The sequence below is a fragment of the Monodelphis domestica genome, chromosome 1, assembly GCF_027887165.1.
Source record: "Monodelphis domestica isolate mMonDom1 chromosome 1, mMonDom1.pri, whole genome shotgun sequence".
Taxonomy (NCBI): domain Eukaryota; kingdom Metazoa; phylum Chordata; class Mammalia; order Didelphimorphia; family Didelphidae; genus Monodelphis; species Monodelphis domestica.
Genome location: NC_077227.1, coordinates 48,439,988 through 48,454,926, shown reverse-complemented (window position 1 = coordinate 48,454,926; position 14,939 = coordinate 48,439,988). Strand labels below are relative to the sequence as shown.

Sequence of the window (14,939 nt, the reverse complement as noted above, 5' to 3'; positions counted from 1 at the left end):
CAGCCTCTCATTTCCAGCTTGGTAGGGCCACCTTATCAATCAGCCAGTGCTGACCTTTACTTAGCACTTCAGGGTTTGTCAATACTTTGCATAAATTATCTCATTCTATTTGCACAACAGCCTTGGGAAGTAGGAAACAGTAGGGCCAGAGAGACAGCTAAGTGCTACAGTGGATGCTGCTACCAACCTGGAGGCAGGAAGTTGTTTGATTGTTGTTTTCAGTTCAATCTGACTCTGTGATTGTTTGGGGTTCTTGTGGTGGAGATACTGGAGTGGTTTGCCATTTCCTTCTGCTCATTTTGCAGATGAGGAAACTGAGGCAAACATAGTTAAGTGGTTGGCCAGGGTTGCATAGAACTGGTTGATGTCCAAGGCTGGGTCAAGTCTAAGTCAGCCTGCCCTCTAGGACCAGTGTTCTCTTCACTATGTTGTCCTCTTCTCTAGTAACATTCAAGGCACTTGCTTTGGGGATGGGGAGAAAAATACCTTCAAGAAGAACCTAATGTTGTTTGGGAGATTAGACCAGAACCTAAGAATTGGAAACCAGCACTTAGAGCAATAGATACCAGGAGAAATGCACACTAGTTACACCTGATGTTTCTGTCACTTGAACCTCACAACAATAGCCCAGTCAGGTGGGTAGTACAAGTATTATTATCCCCATTTTAGAGAGGGAAAGACTGAGCTTAAGATGAGTTGGAGAAGGTTTCCTAGAGAAGGTGAGATTTTATTTGGGTCTGAAAGGAATCCAGGGAGGGCATGAGTGAGAGAAGAGGAGAAAGAGCATCTGGAAACTGGACTCTTGAGAGGATGAGTTGAGGATTTGGTAATGTTTATACTGAAGAAATGAGTTAGTGGGGGCCTGACAACTGTCTTCATTATTTTCTTTTAAGGCCTTACCTCCTGTCTTAGAATCAGTACTGTCTGTTTATTGGTTCCAAAGTGATTGAGTAGAAATGGCCAGGCAATAGGGGTTAAGTAACTTGTCCATGGTTACATAGCTTGGAAGTGTCCTAGGCCAGATCTGAACCCAAGATCTCTTTGTAGGCCTGACTCTCAATCTCCTGAGCCACCTAGTTACTAGTTCTGACAACTGTCTGGAAGCATTATAAAAGCAGTCATGTAGAAGACTTGTTTCTCTTGGTCCCAGAGGGCAGAACTCTGAATGATAGGCAGAAGTTACAGAGATACAGATTTGGGTTCAATATGTCCCCAGATCTCAGGAGGTAGTGAGCTCCCACTCCTTGGAGATATCCAAGGAGGGGCTTTTTAAGGATGCTATAGAGGAGATTTTCTCTACGGGAATGTTGCACCAAGTGATCTGGTCCATTCCATGGGAAAGAGGAAAAGGGGAAGGGGAAATGCTGGAGGCCCCTTGGATTGGATATTGGGGTTGAAATGTAACATCTGACTCAGGTGAGGATTGTGTGGATGGGGTAGCAAACATCATCAAGCTGTACCTGGGATGATACTGGTGGTAGCCTCATCTTGAGGTTCTCCAAACCCTTTCCTCACCACAGCCCTAGACAGTCTTAAATATTTTTAGCAATATTTTGAAGATGACATTCAGAGATCTAAGGAAATAATGGAAGGTACAAGATGGAAGAAGGGCAGAGGGAGCAGTATCCATGAAACAATGGGAATAGGCTGGGAAGTAGAGCATCAGGACATTGAGACCCTTTTCTCCTTTCTCCCAGATGGTAATGAGAGTTTCAGCAGTGGCCATTGTGTTGCCCTTTCTGCTCTTGCCTAGACTAGAGAGATCAAGAATCCTGGAACCATAAAAAAATTAGGGTTGGAAAGAGACCAGAGATATCATTGGATCCAATTCTGGGAAACTGGAGGTAGCTAGTTTAAGGTCAAAAGAAAGGACTAGAACTCAGGTCTCCTGATTCCTAGTCAGTGATCTTTCCATACTATGTTATACAAGGAAATAATGGACAATGAGAAGAAGGTCCAGGAAGGCCAAGCCTCTGTCGAGGATGTGGCAAATGTGGACTAGACCATAAGCTAAACACTAGGAAGGAGGCTCATAGGATCTTAGATCTGGAGATGGAAGGGTCTCAGAGATCACCCTGGCTAATCCTGCCATTTTACAGACATGTAATTGAAACTATTGAAATTGAATTTGAAATTGAAATTGAAAATTGAAAGTCAAAATTCATTCGAAATCTTCCCCCTCTGCTACCTAACCCCCCCCACCCCCCACATACATCCTTACATAGCTGATGTGGGAAAGAGGAACAAGTACAACACCCATTTTACAGGCTACGTTTTAGTGAGAACAAAACAGAATTGCTGATTTACAGAACATTCCTGTAACAGGGCCTTGTTGGACAGTCATGCAGTCTGCATCCCAGACTCACCTCTAAGGATCGAATGTCTACCCCATTTAAGCCTGGCTCCAGAGATACTGGGAACCCTGGTGGGATTAACTGTTCTCTACCAGATGTGAGGATCTACTCCGTACAGGCATGGAGTGGGAAGCATGGTGCCTGTCTACCTTTAGCTCCCTTCTCCCCAATCCTACTCTCATCCTCAAATCTGTGGATGCTTAGAAGCCAGACCAGTGCTCTCAGTCTGATTTTTCCTGCTGGAAGGAGGATGTGAAAAAAAGAGGGGAGAGACAGAGAAGGGTACAGAGAGAAAGAGAGAGGAGTAAAGAGAAAGAGGAGGGAATGTGGAAAAAGAAAGGGGAAGGGCGACAGAAGGAAGCAGAAAGAAAAGGAGAGGTTGAGTAATGGAGAGAGAGAGAAAGATAGAGGGGAAAAGAGATGGAGAAAAGGAAGGATAAAAGGAAATAGGAAAGGGAAGAAGAATGATATAGAGAGAGGCAGAGGATGAGTAAGAAGAAATGAGTGAAAGAGATGAGGATGAGAAAGAAGAGAGGGAATAGGAAAAGGAATGAAAAAATAAGGAGGAGAGAAGTAGAGAGGAAGAAGGAAGGAGGAATAAAAAGAGGAGAGAGAAATGGGAGGGGTAAACGGAGGGGGGAAAGAGAGGGAGAAGAAAGAAGGGGAAGAGAGAAAGGAAGAGAATAGAATGAAGAGGAGAGAGAGAAGAAAGAGAAATGGGAAGGAAAGGGAGGGAGAGAGACAGAGAGACAGAGAGAGAGAGAGAGAGAGAGAGAGAGAGAGAGAGAGAGAGAGAGAGAGAGAGAGAGAGAGAGAGAGAGAGAGAGAGAGAGAGAGAGAGAGAGAGAGAGAGAGAGAGAGAGAGAGAGAGAGAGAGAGAGAGAGAGAGAGAGAGAGAGCGCTTCCTGCCTTAGTGACAGTTGTGTCCCTCCCTGCCTCCCCACCCCTGCTTTAGCCTCAACCAGGGCTGGCAATCTCTGTCTTCCATCTCCAGCTTCTCCTTGAGTTTTGGAACACAGGCAATACAAACCTGGTGAAACTTTTTAGTTAAAAGCAGGGGCAAGAACTGTTTGAAAGGCCCTTTGCTATTCTCTAGCTTCCCTGCCCTTTTGAAGTTGGTAATGAGGCCCCAAGAAAACCGCAATTAAGGGCAATGAAGGGAGGGTGGGTGAATGAGGAAGGAGGATGACAAAAGACAGAGGATGGGCTGAGGAGTGGGAGGAGGGAAGGAGACTACAAACAGGGCTGTTCTTCACTTGGAAGCTGCAGAGCCAAGAAGTTCGGTTGAGAGGCCAAGACGGCAAAAACTCGGGCCATCCTCTCACCCCACAGCCGGGTGGTTCCCTGCCCATGGGGACCAGAGGTGGGAAGTGCATTATGGGTGACTGTTTGCTGGGAGAAGTGAAAGATGGGGATAGGTTAGAGGCTAAGGTTCTTTCCTAAAGTCCTAAATTTAGGGCAGGCTTGTCTTGCACACTTTCTGGTTTACACAGTAGCTGCATTCCTAAAAGCTGGGTATAAATCCAAGTTTGGGGGAATTTTTTTTTTTGCCGTTGACTTCCTTGGAATCTTGAATGAGTCCCCTCAAAGTTAAATGGTCTGGCGAATGTCACAAAGTCTGGCAGTGGGGAGCCGGGACCAAGCCCAATTCTCTTCTTTTTTGGGGGGCCACCAGTCTCTACCATCGTCCTCTGCTTGGCCCTTGTTTCTGGGGTGCTTCACAGTTTTATCAGTGACTTGGATGAAAGCAAAGATGGAGTACTTAGGAGTTGGCAAGGACAGACCCCAGGCTGAAAGGGATAGCTGACACAGTGGATGGCAGAGTTTGCACCCAAAATGATTTTGACAGGCTAAAGCCCGGAACAAAATCTAATTAGATGAAAATTAAATGAGTGTTAAATGTCAGATTTGTTTTTTTTTTAAGCTTCACAAATAAAAAATGAGGAATGCAATCCTTGGAAGTCTTACATCTGAAGATTAGGGGGTGGTTAGTGGGGTGCATATACAATATGAGTCAGCAATGTGGATGTGGCTACCTTAAAAAAAACCCTAAAAACTAAAAACTAAAGATACCCAGGGATGCTTGAGATAATAGAATTGTGGGTAGAAGGAACTTTGCATTTCATCCATTTCACATCATTTCCCACCCGAGGAAACAGGCATAGATAGAGTGGTTGTAACTTACCCACTGTCCCAAGCTAGTAAGAGTCTGAAGCAGGATTTGAACTCAGGTCTTGCTAACTCCAAGTCCAGTACTCCAGTTTCTAGGAATAAGGACTCCCTATGTGCTCTGCCCTGGTCAGATAAAATCTGAAGTATTGTATTCAGGTCTTGGTGGTATACTGTAAGGTATACCCAGGTATACCCTGATGAGCTAGACCCACTTGCCCCTAGCATCCTGCTCCTAACATTCTTGATTTCTTTTCCCTTCCTCCATAACCTTCCTCCTTCTACACTCCCCCCAAACTCCTCCCTCTACCACCGAGAGCCTATAATCTCTGACCTCATCATTCTCACTCCTTCCACCCTTTCTCCTACCCTCTCATCCCCACTCCCTGGTCATAAACAAACACTGAAATACACTTGGGGAGCCACTCCTTAAAGGGAGCCCTGTCTGTCAGTCCTTTTAAGAAGCAAGGCAGACATGTCGTGGACCAGTAGTTCTCAAAATGGGGTCCCCAGGAACTCCTAAGCTTCAGAGGAGCTGCAAAGTCAAAACCATTTTCATGATGATACTAAGATACTTTAATTTTCCATATGGCAAATATCAGTAGATGCAACCCACATAAACAAAAGCTCTTTGGGGGAACCCTCCATCTTTTTTAAAAGTGTAAAGGCATCCTGAGACCCACATATTTGAAAACCATCAGTGTAGGGAAAAGAGTTCTTCATTTAGTCAGGAAGTCCTGGATTCAGCTCCCACTGTTATCAATCATGAGATGTGTGCCATGGGCAAATCCAATTCCCCTCATTTTACAGCTAAAGAAACTGAGGTTCAAAAGAAGCGGTTGTATTCTTGGACCACATTAAGCTCTTAATTTTCTTGTATTAATAAGGAGCAAGGTTGGACCTTGCCATTCATTTGTACTAGACACAGACAGGGGCTAATGCTCTTTCCTAATCCTAATGTTCTCAGGGGAAGTACTGGATGGAAGATTCAAGTCAAAAAGAGTGATTTATGAGATATCTCAAAGACTGAAGGTGTTAAGTGAAGCCCAGACCTGGGATTCTGGGACCACAGTGACAATTATTTTGACAATAATGCTAAATTAAAAAAAAAAACCCTTACCTTTTGTCTTAGAATCAATACTGTGTATTGATTCCAAGGCAGAAGAGTGGTAAGGGCTAGGCAATGGGGGTTAAATGACTTGCCCAGGGTCACACAGCTGGGAAGTGCCTGAAGCCACATTTGAACTCAGGACTTCCCATCTCTAGGCTTGGCTCTTAATCCACTGAGCCACCTAGGCTGCCCCAATAAAGCTACATTTTAAGATGACTTCATACTTCCTAAATCACTTCCCCATTATTCCCCCCGGGATTGACAATACTCTCACCGCCTCCCCCCCAATTATCTTGTCTTCACTTTTCTACACATGTATTTCCCAAGAGAATGTGAGCTCCTCGAGGGCAGGGGCTCTTTTGTTATTTTCTCACATCTCCAGGATCTAGTATGGCCCCCTACACATGGCAGGTATTCATGAATGTTTCCTGAATAGAATTGAACTTGGCATTTCCTATGTAGGTGTGCCCCATTTGACATATTCCCCATGTCCCTACCATGGTGATTATAAAACTGAATTCTCTCTTCTCTTCCTTATGGGCATCCCTGGCTTCCTGGACCATCTTTGAGCTGCTCTTTCTCCCTCTGCAGAGCCAATCATTTTTGTTCTCTAGTTCTAAGCCCCAGTCTCTCAGCACTGACTCAAGGCAGGGTTAATTTGTTGCTTGGCCCTTCTTCAAGCAGCACATAGCCAACTGACCAGTAGCTATGGGTCTCCTTCCTCTTCCCTGGATGTGCTGAGTTCAAGGGACTTTGGGGGAACTTTCCCAAGAAAGTTACAGGATAGCATGTTATGTGCTAATGCATTCATGTTGCCATCTCTAGTTTTCCCCTTTGGTTGGTGAGTTCTTGAAGAAGGGATTTGAGGTCAAGAAGACCTGGGTTTGAAACCTGGCCATGCCTCATACTAACTGTGTAAATGTGACTAGGACCCTTGACTTCTCTTCAAGTTTTATTCCTTTGGGTAAAGACATCCCAAAGTCTTTTGGGACTAGTTGGGATGCCAACCAGTCTTCTCAGATTCTCAGTCTACAATATTCATAGGGTTACCATGAGGACAAAACTTTAGCCACTCACCTTTACTAAAGATGCAAGAGATATTGGATTAATGAAACCTCTCATGTTGGGGATCCCCTTCTTCATCCTCCCACCCCAGCAAATGCCACTTAATGCAAAACAGCAGAGGTCTCATGGGAAATACTATTTATTGCAATGGACACCATCTTTGCCACTCTTGTGTCCCAGCACTGTTGAAGGGTACAAGGTGGGACAGAGACTCCAGGAGAATACATCTAGATGAAGGAGGAGGCAGGAGGGTTATCTAGGGCTGAGGGAGGCCAGAGGGAGGCCATAGGCAGGCAAGGGAGTAGGAGGAAGGAATTGAAGGTACACCCACCCTCATTCTCATGGTAAAGAGAGACAGGCTTAGATCAGCACCAGCTAGTTGCCTCCGATCTGAGAGAGGAGATGCTGCTCAAGCCTCCAGTCCTATGAATGGGAGTGTCTAAGAGCTCAGGTTGGGGTAGGAGGAGAGGAGGTAGAGATCAGAGGAGAGAAGGTAGAGGCCAGGCACCATCCAGGCATATCACCATGGCCTAGAGCTTTCCTTTCTGTCTCCCTCACCTATGCCCAGAGTGGTCTCTACAGCCATCACTCAATGACCCCAGGAGGGCCATCCTGCCCCCAGAAATGAGGGGAGAAGATCTAGGAAAGACCCTCTTCCCCTAAATATCTCCCTCATTGCTTCTAACAATGTCTAGAACTCTACTATTAAAGCTTTATCACTTCCACTTCAAATATTGCTCAGGTTGGACCATGAATCCACCGCAGCAGGGAAAGCACACTGAAGCTGTTATCAATTAATAGCACCATGGAATGAATTGGTTCCTCAGAGCCTTTCCACCCCCAGATAGTTGAGAGGAGGTTTGAGGGATTGATTTAAATGGGGTGAGGAGGAGGTGACTAAAAGGGGGAGCCAAAAAGGTGCAAAGGCACCCAATTCAGGTTTTGGGGGTTGAATGTAAGGCACATATCTTGGATTGCTTTCATTCTGCTCCTGGCTGGCCCAGTGGCCCCTCAAGATGGCTAAGCTGTGAGTGTCTAACTGGCCCATTGTTGAGCCTTTGGGGCAATAAGACGACACCAAAACATGGAGAACAAGCTGATGTCACCTCCGAGAAGCAATGCCAACTCCTCTCCTCCACCACCCCTGGTAACACCAGAAAAGTCTGAGGGCATCTTTGGAAGGCCAATGGATAGGGACAAAGTTGGATGAGAGAGAATGCTGCAGATCCTCTAACCAGATGGCAGTATTGAGGGGAACAGGATGTTACGGGATACAGTGAGGAAGACAGGAAAGGGGAGACATTAGAAAATCAGGTGAGAAAAACACAGTAAAAGAATCCAGGGGCCCAGGAGCTCAAGGGAATTTGCTTTGTTCTTCTTTGGGTTTGTGCTAGACAAGTAGATAATGACAACATTGTCTTCAGGCCCAGATGGCTGCACCTCATTGTCGACTGTGTAGCAGCCCTTGCCCTCCACCGCCTTGCCATGGAACTTCCGGCCCAGGGCATCTTCGCTGGCTTCCCCTGGAGAAGCCAGAGCCACGTTCACGGAGCCCTCGGCACTTCCCAGCTCATTGGTGGCCCGGCAGCTGTAGGTCCCTTCTTCCTGTTTCCCAAAGCCTGGGATGAGCAGACTGCCATTGGCAAATGCCTGGAAGCGGGGCTGGGGGGACCCTGCTACTCCTGGGACGCGTCCATCAGGCCCAACATTGGGGCTGGTAATCTCTACCTTGCCGCCAGGCGTCTGGATCCTCCACTGGACCTCCGGTGGGGGTTGCCCATCAGTATCACAGTGCAGGGCCAGGACAAAACCATCCCGGAGCTCAGCCCCATCTTGGTTAGGTTGGTAAGTGAGCTGTACCGTAGGTGGGGCACAGTGTAGAGGGGGGAGTCGGCCCAGAGGGATACCCTTGAGGAAGGGGGGTGAAGAGCAAGCAATGTTGTCCTGCTCTGGGATGGAGACAGCCGTGGCCACAGCCCACACCTTGAGCCACAGCAAGCCACAGGTACAATTAAAAGGGTTGTCATTGATCTGCAAGTGGGACAAGGAGGTGAGCCCCTCGAAAGTGCCATCCACCAGAGTCAAGAAACGGTTGTGGTTGAGCTGTAGGGACCTGAGGTCCCCAAGGTTTTTGAAGGCATCCCTAGGTATCACAGCCAGCTCATTGCTATCCATCTTGAGCAGCTGCAGGGCACTGAGATTGTGGAGGTCATTCCAAGAGAAGTTAGAGATAAGATTGTGACTCAGGTCAAGGCTCTTGAGGTAGACCAGAGAGGTTAGGCTGCCAGGGGCCACAACCCGGATCTCGTTGTGGGCCAGCCATAGTGACTGCAGCAGGGGCACCTCCTCAAAGGCACCCGCTTCCAAGTCTCCCAGACGGTTAGCAGAGAGGCTGAGAGTGGTGACGTTGGCCGGAAAGCCAGGGGGCACCGACTGGAGGTCACGGTAGGCACAATCTGCAATCTGGAAGCCATACTTCTCACCACAGTCGCAGACCTCAGGGCAGCCTGACACAGAGCCCAGGAAGCCAGCCAGCCACAGCAGGTGGAGCTGCTTCATCTCTTCTCCTGGAGGAAAGAAAAAGGAGGCCCTTACAGAGAAGCACAGTTACCACCTCAGCAGCCCCTGGAGGTCTTGCCATTAGCAGAGGGTCCTTAGCCCCTCTCCAAACCAATTTTGCTCTGTGTCTGGTAGCATGTCTTGCCATTAGCAGAGGGTCCTTAGCCCCTCTCCAAACCAATTTTTCCATACAACAGGATATAGCTACCTTCATGAACCTATTTCCAGACATAGAAAAAAAAAAGGTTGCATTTATAAGACAGGAAGTCTAGTGAATTGGAAGGAATACTGGTCTGGAGGTCTGGAAATCTGGCTAAGATAAAAATCTCAGTTCTGCTACTAATTAGTTGTGTTATCACAAGCAAGTCACTATATTTCTCTAAGCAACAGCTTTCTCATCTATAAAATGGGGATTATAATAACTGCCTGGTAAATACCTGTCAGGACTATTCTGAGAGTTCTTTGGCTAAAGGTTGTTGCCCCTCCTTGATTATCCTGCCCACGCTATAAAATTACCCCTATTTGGTAATAAAACTTCTGGATTGAATCAATCAATCAGAACAGAATGAGAACAGGGCCTGTATACCTTCTTAAACCAATCAAAGTCATTGCTGAGAGTCTTGGACTGCCCTAAGGACTTTGTATAAAAGGAAAGAGCTATTTCAGAAATGGAGATACTGTGGGGAAGAAGAAATAGGACCCTTCCTCTGAAGGATGGGGAGAACCAAGAACCACTGAGCAATCATTAAGGTAGGACTGATATGGAGCAGAAAAGAGAGCTATTGAGCAGCTTTACTTTATAGGTATCTCAGAGCAGATAGAGGCTGATTCTGTTAGTAGCTACCTACCTACTCTGTCTGGGACTGAGGGAAACTTTAAGAAAATGTCAGTTCTTTCCCCAACCTTCCCTCCCAGTTCCTTGCTATCAGTGGGCACTATGATATAAGTTTCTATTTCACTACCCAAACATTTCAAATAATTGGACTTTTGTCTCAACAACAAAGAGGCCAGAGATCATATAATACATATGTGTGTGTGTGTGTGTGTGTGTGTGTGTAGTTATGTATAATCTACAATTTGGTGATTTAATTTAAAAAATACATTTTACAGATGAGGAAATTAAGGAGTAGAATGATGGAATGATTGGTCAAATGTCACCCAAAGAACCAGCAACAGGGTACAGTAACAGGTATGTCTTATGATGCTTTTGCCATCATATCAAGGAAAATTGGCTAAAGATCAGCAGTTCAACCTGGGGTCAGCTGAGTCTTCCTGAAGCTCAGGTCTGCTCAGGTAATCATTAAAAGACAATGGAAAGGGAATGAGTGTCAGAGGAGGGGGGGAATGGCTCCTGTTGGTGTCACCTTTGTCTATTTCTTTATGGGAAATATTGCCCATCTGGCCCCTGAAAGGATGGGAGCAAGAGGAAGGAGAGTTTTAATTAGCTATGGATCAGAGCAAGCATGGCCCCTGCCAGGATATTCCTGCTGAGCTGAGGGCCTTGGATGAGGAAGGAACAGCACAAAGCAGAACTAGGGTGGAATCTAAGACACTTGAACTCTATCGGCAGATGACAGGACCTCCATCTTGAGCCAGCCAGGTTCAGTCTCAGGCTGGTTCCCAAGTGTAAGTCCACAGCATCTTAGGGTCTGGGCACTTTCTCCACATATCAACCAGAAAAGGACTCCCACGACCCACACCCCAACCCATTTATAAACAACAGCCAAAATATACTGAGAGAGCATAGGTCTGATGATGTCATTCTGCTGCTCTCAAGCCTTCATTAGCTCCCTCTTATACGTAGGATAACTCCTCAGTTTGGTACTTAGAGCCTTCCACAGCTGTTTCCACCTTCCTTCCCAGCCTTATTGAATACTGCTGCCTTCCATTAATTCTACATTCCAGCCAAACTAGATTTAGAGCAAATTGCCTGAACTGAGCATTCCATCTTCTTCCTCTATGCATTCAGTAAACCATCCCTAAAAACTGCCATTCATTGCCCCATCATCTGTCTTTTTTTTCCCAGAAATCCTTGATTTCTTTCTTTTTCTTCCTTCAGTTAGAATCAAAGTTTGAGAGTTTGGAGGAAATTGTAAAGGTAATATATTCTAATCTCCTCATTTTACAAATGAAGAACAGTACCAAAAGGGAAGTAAGTTGCACAAGTTGCTAGCGTTCTTTAAATTATTTTGCATTAGGGGACAGCTGGTTGACACAGTGGATTGAGCCAGGCCTAGAGATGGGAGGTATTGGGTTTAAATTTGGCCTCAGATACTCCCTAGCTGTGTGACCCTGGGCAAGTCACTTAACCCCTATTGCCTACCCCTTACTGCTCTTCTGCCTTGGAACCAATACACAGTATTGACTCCAAGACAGAAGGTAAGGGTTTAAAAAAATGACTTTGCATTATCCTTATCTACCTCAATATAGGTTTTATTCCCACAAACAGCCCCCAGCCCCCATGCACCCAGGAGAATGAAAACTCTGAGGGTAGTGGATTTCTTTGAATAACTGGAGATGGCAGTAGCAGGTCAAGATGTGTCCTTGAAGCAAGAAGGGCTGAGGTTAGACTTTGGAAGGAATTCATTGGCTTCTTCATAGGGTGGATGGTTTTGAGAATTTTAGGAACAGAACTAACCACTCTTGGCTTGGGTGAATTGATTTGTAGCTGTATCTGATGGCAGGGGAATGAAGTGGAGAACCTATGGGTAATCTTTTCACCTCTGGTCCTAAGATTCTAGTCCTAAATGACTATTATCTTAGAAGTATATAGATTTCTCTGTGACAGCTGAATCCTTTTAGTAAGTAGCATCCAGGGACCCTATATTAGACCCTGGCATCTTCACATAGTCAGGGCAGAATCTCTCTGTGTCCTGACTGTTTCCTGGGAAGACATGGGGGCAGTTCCTGGTACCACATTCCCATTTTGGGATGCCACTCATTCTACTTGTTTGAAAGGTTATTAGAATACTGAGTGAAGCTCCCAGAATGCCTTCCTCCTACCTAGGAAATAGCTGAACCTACAGAGATGTTGTTTTCTTATTCAACAGGGAGCCACCAAGGCATGCTACTCCACATTTCATCCTAAAAGAAGGTGATACTGCTCACAGAAGTTGAATGTCTCCTCTCAGTCAGTCAATAAATATTTACTAAGGACCTGCTACGTGATAGATATTGAGCTAAGTGCTGGGAATACAAGGAAAGACAAAACACAGTCCCTATTCTGTCATTTTAAGAACACTGGCCCCCTTCCTCCCTGTCCTGAAATGATCCATTCCTTTTAAAGCAGGAGAGGCAGCATGATATAGCTGAAATGAAACTACACTGAGAGACCTGGGTCCAAGTCCCTCCTTTTGCATTTATTATCTGTGGGAGTTGAGAGTTTGCTTCTCTCTTGGGAAGCTAACTTATAGTTTTTTTACTGGGGCAGAAGACCTGAGTTCTAGTCTAGACTCTGTCACCAACTCATTGTGTGACCCTAGTCAAGTCCCTTCCTCTCCCTTAGACTCACTTTTCTCATCTATAACACAGAAGGGTTCCATCAGATGCCCTTTCTCAAGTCTCCTCCTGCTCTAAGGTTCTATGATCCTTTGATCCCAGATGCCAAGGTGCTTTGGATGTTAGAAAACACTGTGCCCCCATTCTGCTGCTTGTTTTTGACTTTGAAATTGCTGCCTTTGTACTCATGCCCAGTAGCTGCCCACCCAGAGACTTATGCTGGAAATCTTCAGTGGGATAAAGACCCCAAAAACCCTTCCCACCCAACCCAGGAATTCTCCTTCAACTTTGGGGTGAGTACTCTGCCTGCTGGCACCCCCTCAGTCTCTGATATTAATTAATAGGAAAATCAAGTTATTCCCTTCCAGTTCCACCCCCAAAAGGGTGTGATTTCATCTATTTGGACAAACAGGCTGCATTGGTCAGTGGAAAGGGCTCCTGAGACCCAGTCCTGGTGAGCAAGCTTTGTGACCTCTAACAAATTACCTCCCCTCTCCCGGCCTCAGTTTCCTCCTTTGCAAAATGGTTGTAGTGGTGGGGACGGTTAGGCTAAATGGTCTCAGAGGTCGCTATTCTATAAGCCTGCAGCTCTGAATGTTTTTTTCTCCCCCTTTTCCAGCAATCCTCCCCTCTTGCCCCAACTACAGTCCCGTTCCCCTGCTTCCTCTCCTGCTGACGTCCCAGACTCAGCTGTCTCCCTCAGAGGGCCCCACTGCTAGGTATGTATTTATATTCGCTTATTGAAGGCCCCTGTTATGCTATGGCGTCCCCCACCCCCACTCCTGAAATACACCCAGTTGCCTGTTCTCTTCAATCTTCTCCAGTTAGCCATGGGCGCCCAGGGACCTAGTCTAAATAAATCCCTCCAAGACGCCCTCCTCTCTTCCTCTTCCTCCCTTCCTTGCCCCCCCCCGCCCCCCTCTTCCTCCTCTTTGAAGGCTTGAATCATTTCTGTCTCCCGGACAAGCTGCCATGTCTCTCTAGTGGGAGCGGGGAGGGGGGGTAGGCAGCCAGCTGCCTCGGCTCATTCCCATCTCTATCTCCCCAGCACCCTGCATGGGTGTGGAAGGTGGAAGCTACGGATTTTCCCCAGCACTCCAGTGTGGGTGTCAACAGGGCATCCTTAGAGCCAGGCCCTACTTCCAGCCCTTGGACCCACACGGACGCCCCGTGGCGAGCCACAGCTTCCTGGGAAGTTCACTGGGAGTTGGAGAAAGTTACTTGAACTCCCCCAGCGGGCATGGGTCCCTGCCTGGGGGAGGGGAGGAGAGCGGAGAGGAGTCCCCAGGCGGGCCCCCATCTCGCCTCTGGCAAGTTCCCAAAGTTCGCTCTGCCTTCGTTCTCCAGCCCGGCCCCAAACTTCTTGGAAAAGTCAAAGCCCTTACCTCTTTTTTTCCCTCCTCCTTTGTCTTTGCGAACAAGGCGCTTAGGAGCAGCCGGCTAAAGGGGGTTGGAGCCCGGTCCTGACAGCCCGCTCCTCTCCGACCCTCTGAAGCGAGTCAAAAACAACAGAGAGACAGACCCACACAGTGAGACATGGAAACTGCGCTGGAGCCTGGAGCGCTCGGGCTCCCCGGGGCCAGCTGTGGCCGGCAGAGGGAGGCCCCGACCTAGGGGGCGGTTTCGCCTCCAGGAGGAAGGAGCAAGGGGCTGGGCGGGCTCACAACCCCCTCCCCTTTCTCGTTTCCCCCCCTCTCCCGCCCCCCAGCTATGAGGTGCCTACCGCTGTCACTGCCTCGGAACCCAGGCTGGGAGGCACTGGGTGCGGGCTCAGGACACCCTGGCGCTGCTGTCCCCTTGCAACCCAGACATCGCCTGGGCAGCGGCAGCGGCGGGGCGGCAGGGACCTGTGTTTCATAAGTGACACCAGAAACTGGAGGATGAAGAGATGCCAAATTGGGGAGGGGGGAGGTTGGGGGTTGTGCTTTCTCTCAGTCACTTTTTGGGGCTGGGGGCGGGGGGGGGCGGATTTCCATCCAGCTACAAGTTTCTTAAAGCCACAGTGCTGACCGGAAGGACCCCAAGAAGCACTGGTTGAAGGGGGAGGCTTTGAGTCCAAGGATTACTGGTCCCAAGGCTGGGCTTGGGGGTGTGTCAAACCCACTCTGGAGGTTAAAAAAAGGAGGGGGGTATTTTTTTCCGTGGTCTGCAGAGGAAGGAATGCAAGGGTTGGTTATTTTTCT

The 14,939-nt window shown here is 47.4% G+C and overlaps 1 protein-coding gene across 2 annotated transcripts; it reads right to left on the bottom strand.

Moving 5' to 3' along the window:
* Window positions 1-6,822: 6,822 nt before the first annotated feature.
* ISLR (immunoglobulin superfamily containing leucine rich repeat) lies at window positions 6,823-14,716 on the bottom strand. Of its 2 annotated transcripts, XM_007478143.3 has the most exons (3): window positions 14,480-14,716; window positions 14,142-14,245; window positions 6,823-9,266 (listed from the first exon to the last, which is right to left on the bottom strand). In XM_007478143.3, the coding sequence occupies exon 3, from the start codon at window positions 9,256-9,258 to the stop codon at window positions 8,002-8,004; it is 1,257 nt and encodes a 418-aa protein (XP_007478205.2). In that variant the 5' UTR covers window positions 9,259-9,266; window positions 14,142-14,245; window positions 14,480-14,716; the 3' UTR covers window positions 6,823-8,001. The 2 variants fall into 2 exon arrangements, with proteins under 2 accessions (XP_007478205.2, XP_001379217.3); XM_001379180.5 differs by lacking the exon at window positions 14,480-14,716 and having other exon boundaries at window positions 14,142-14,397.
* Between the last annotated feature and the right edge of the window lie 223 nt (window positions 14,717-14,939).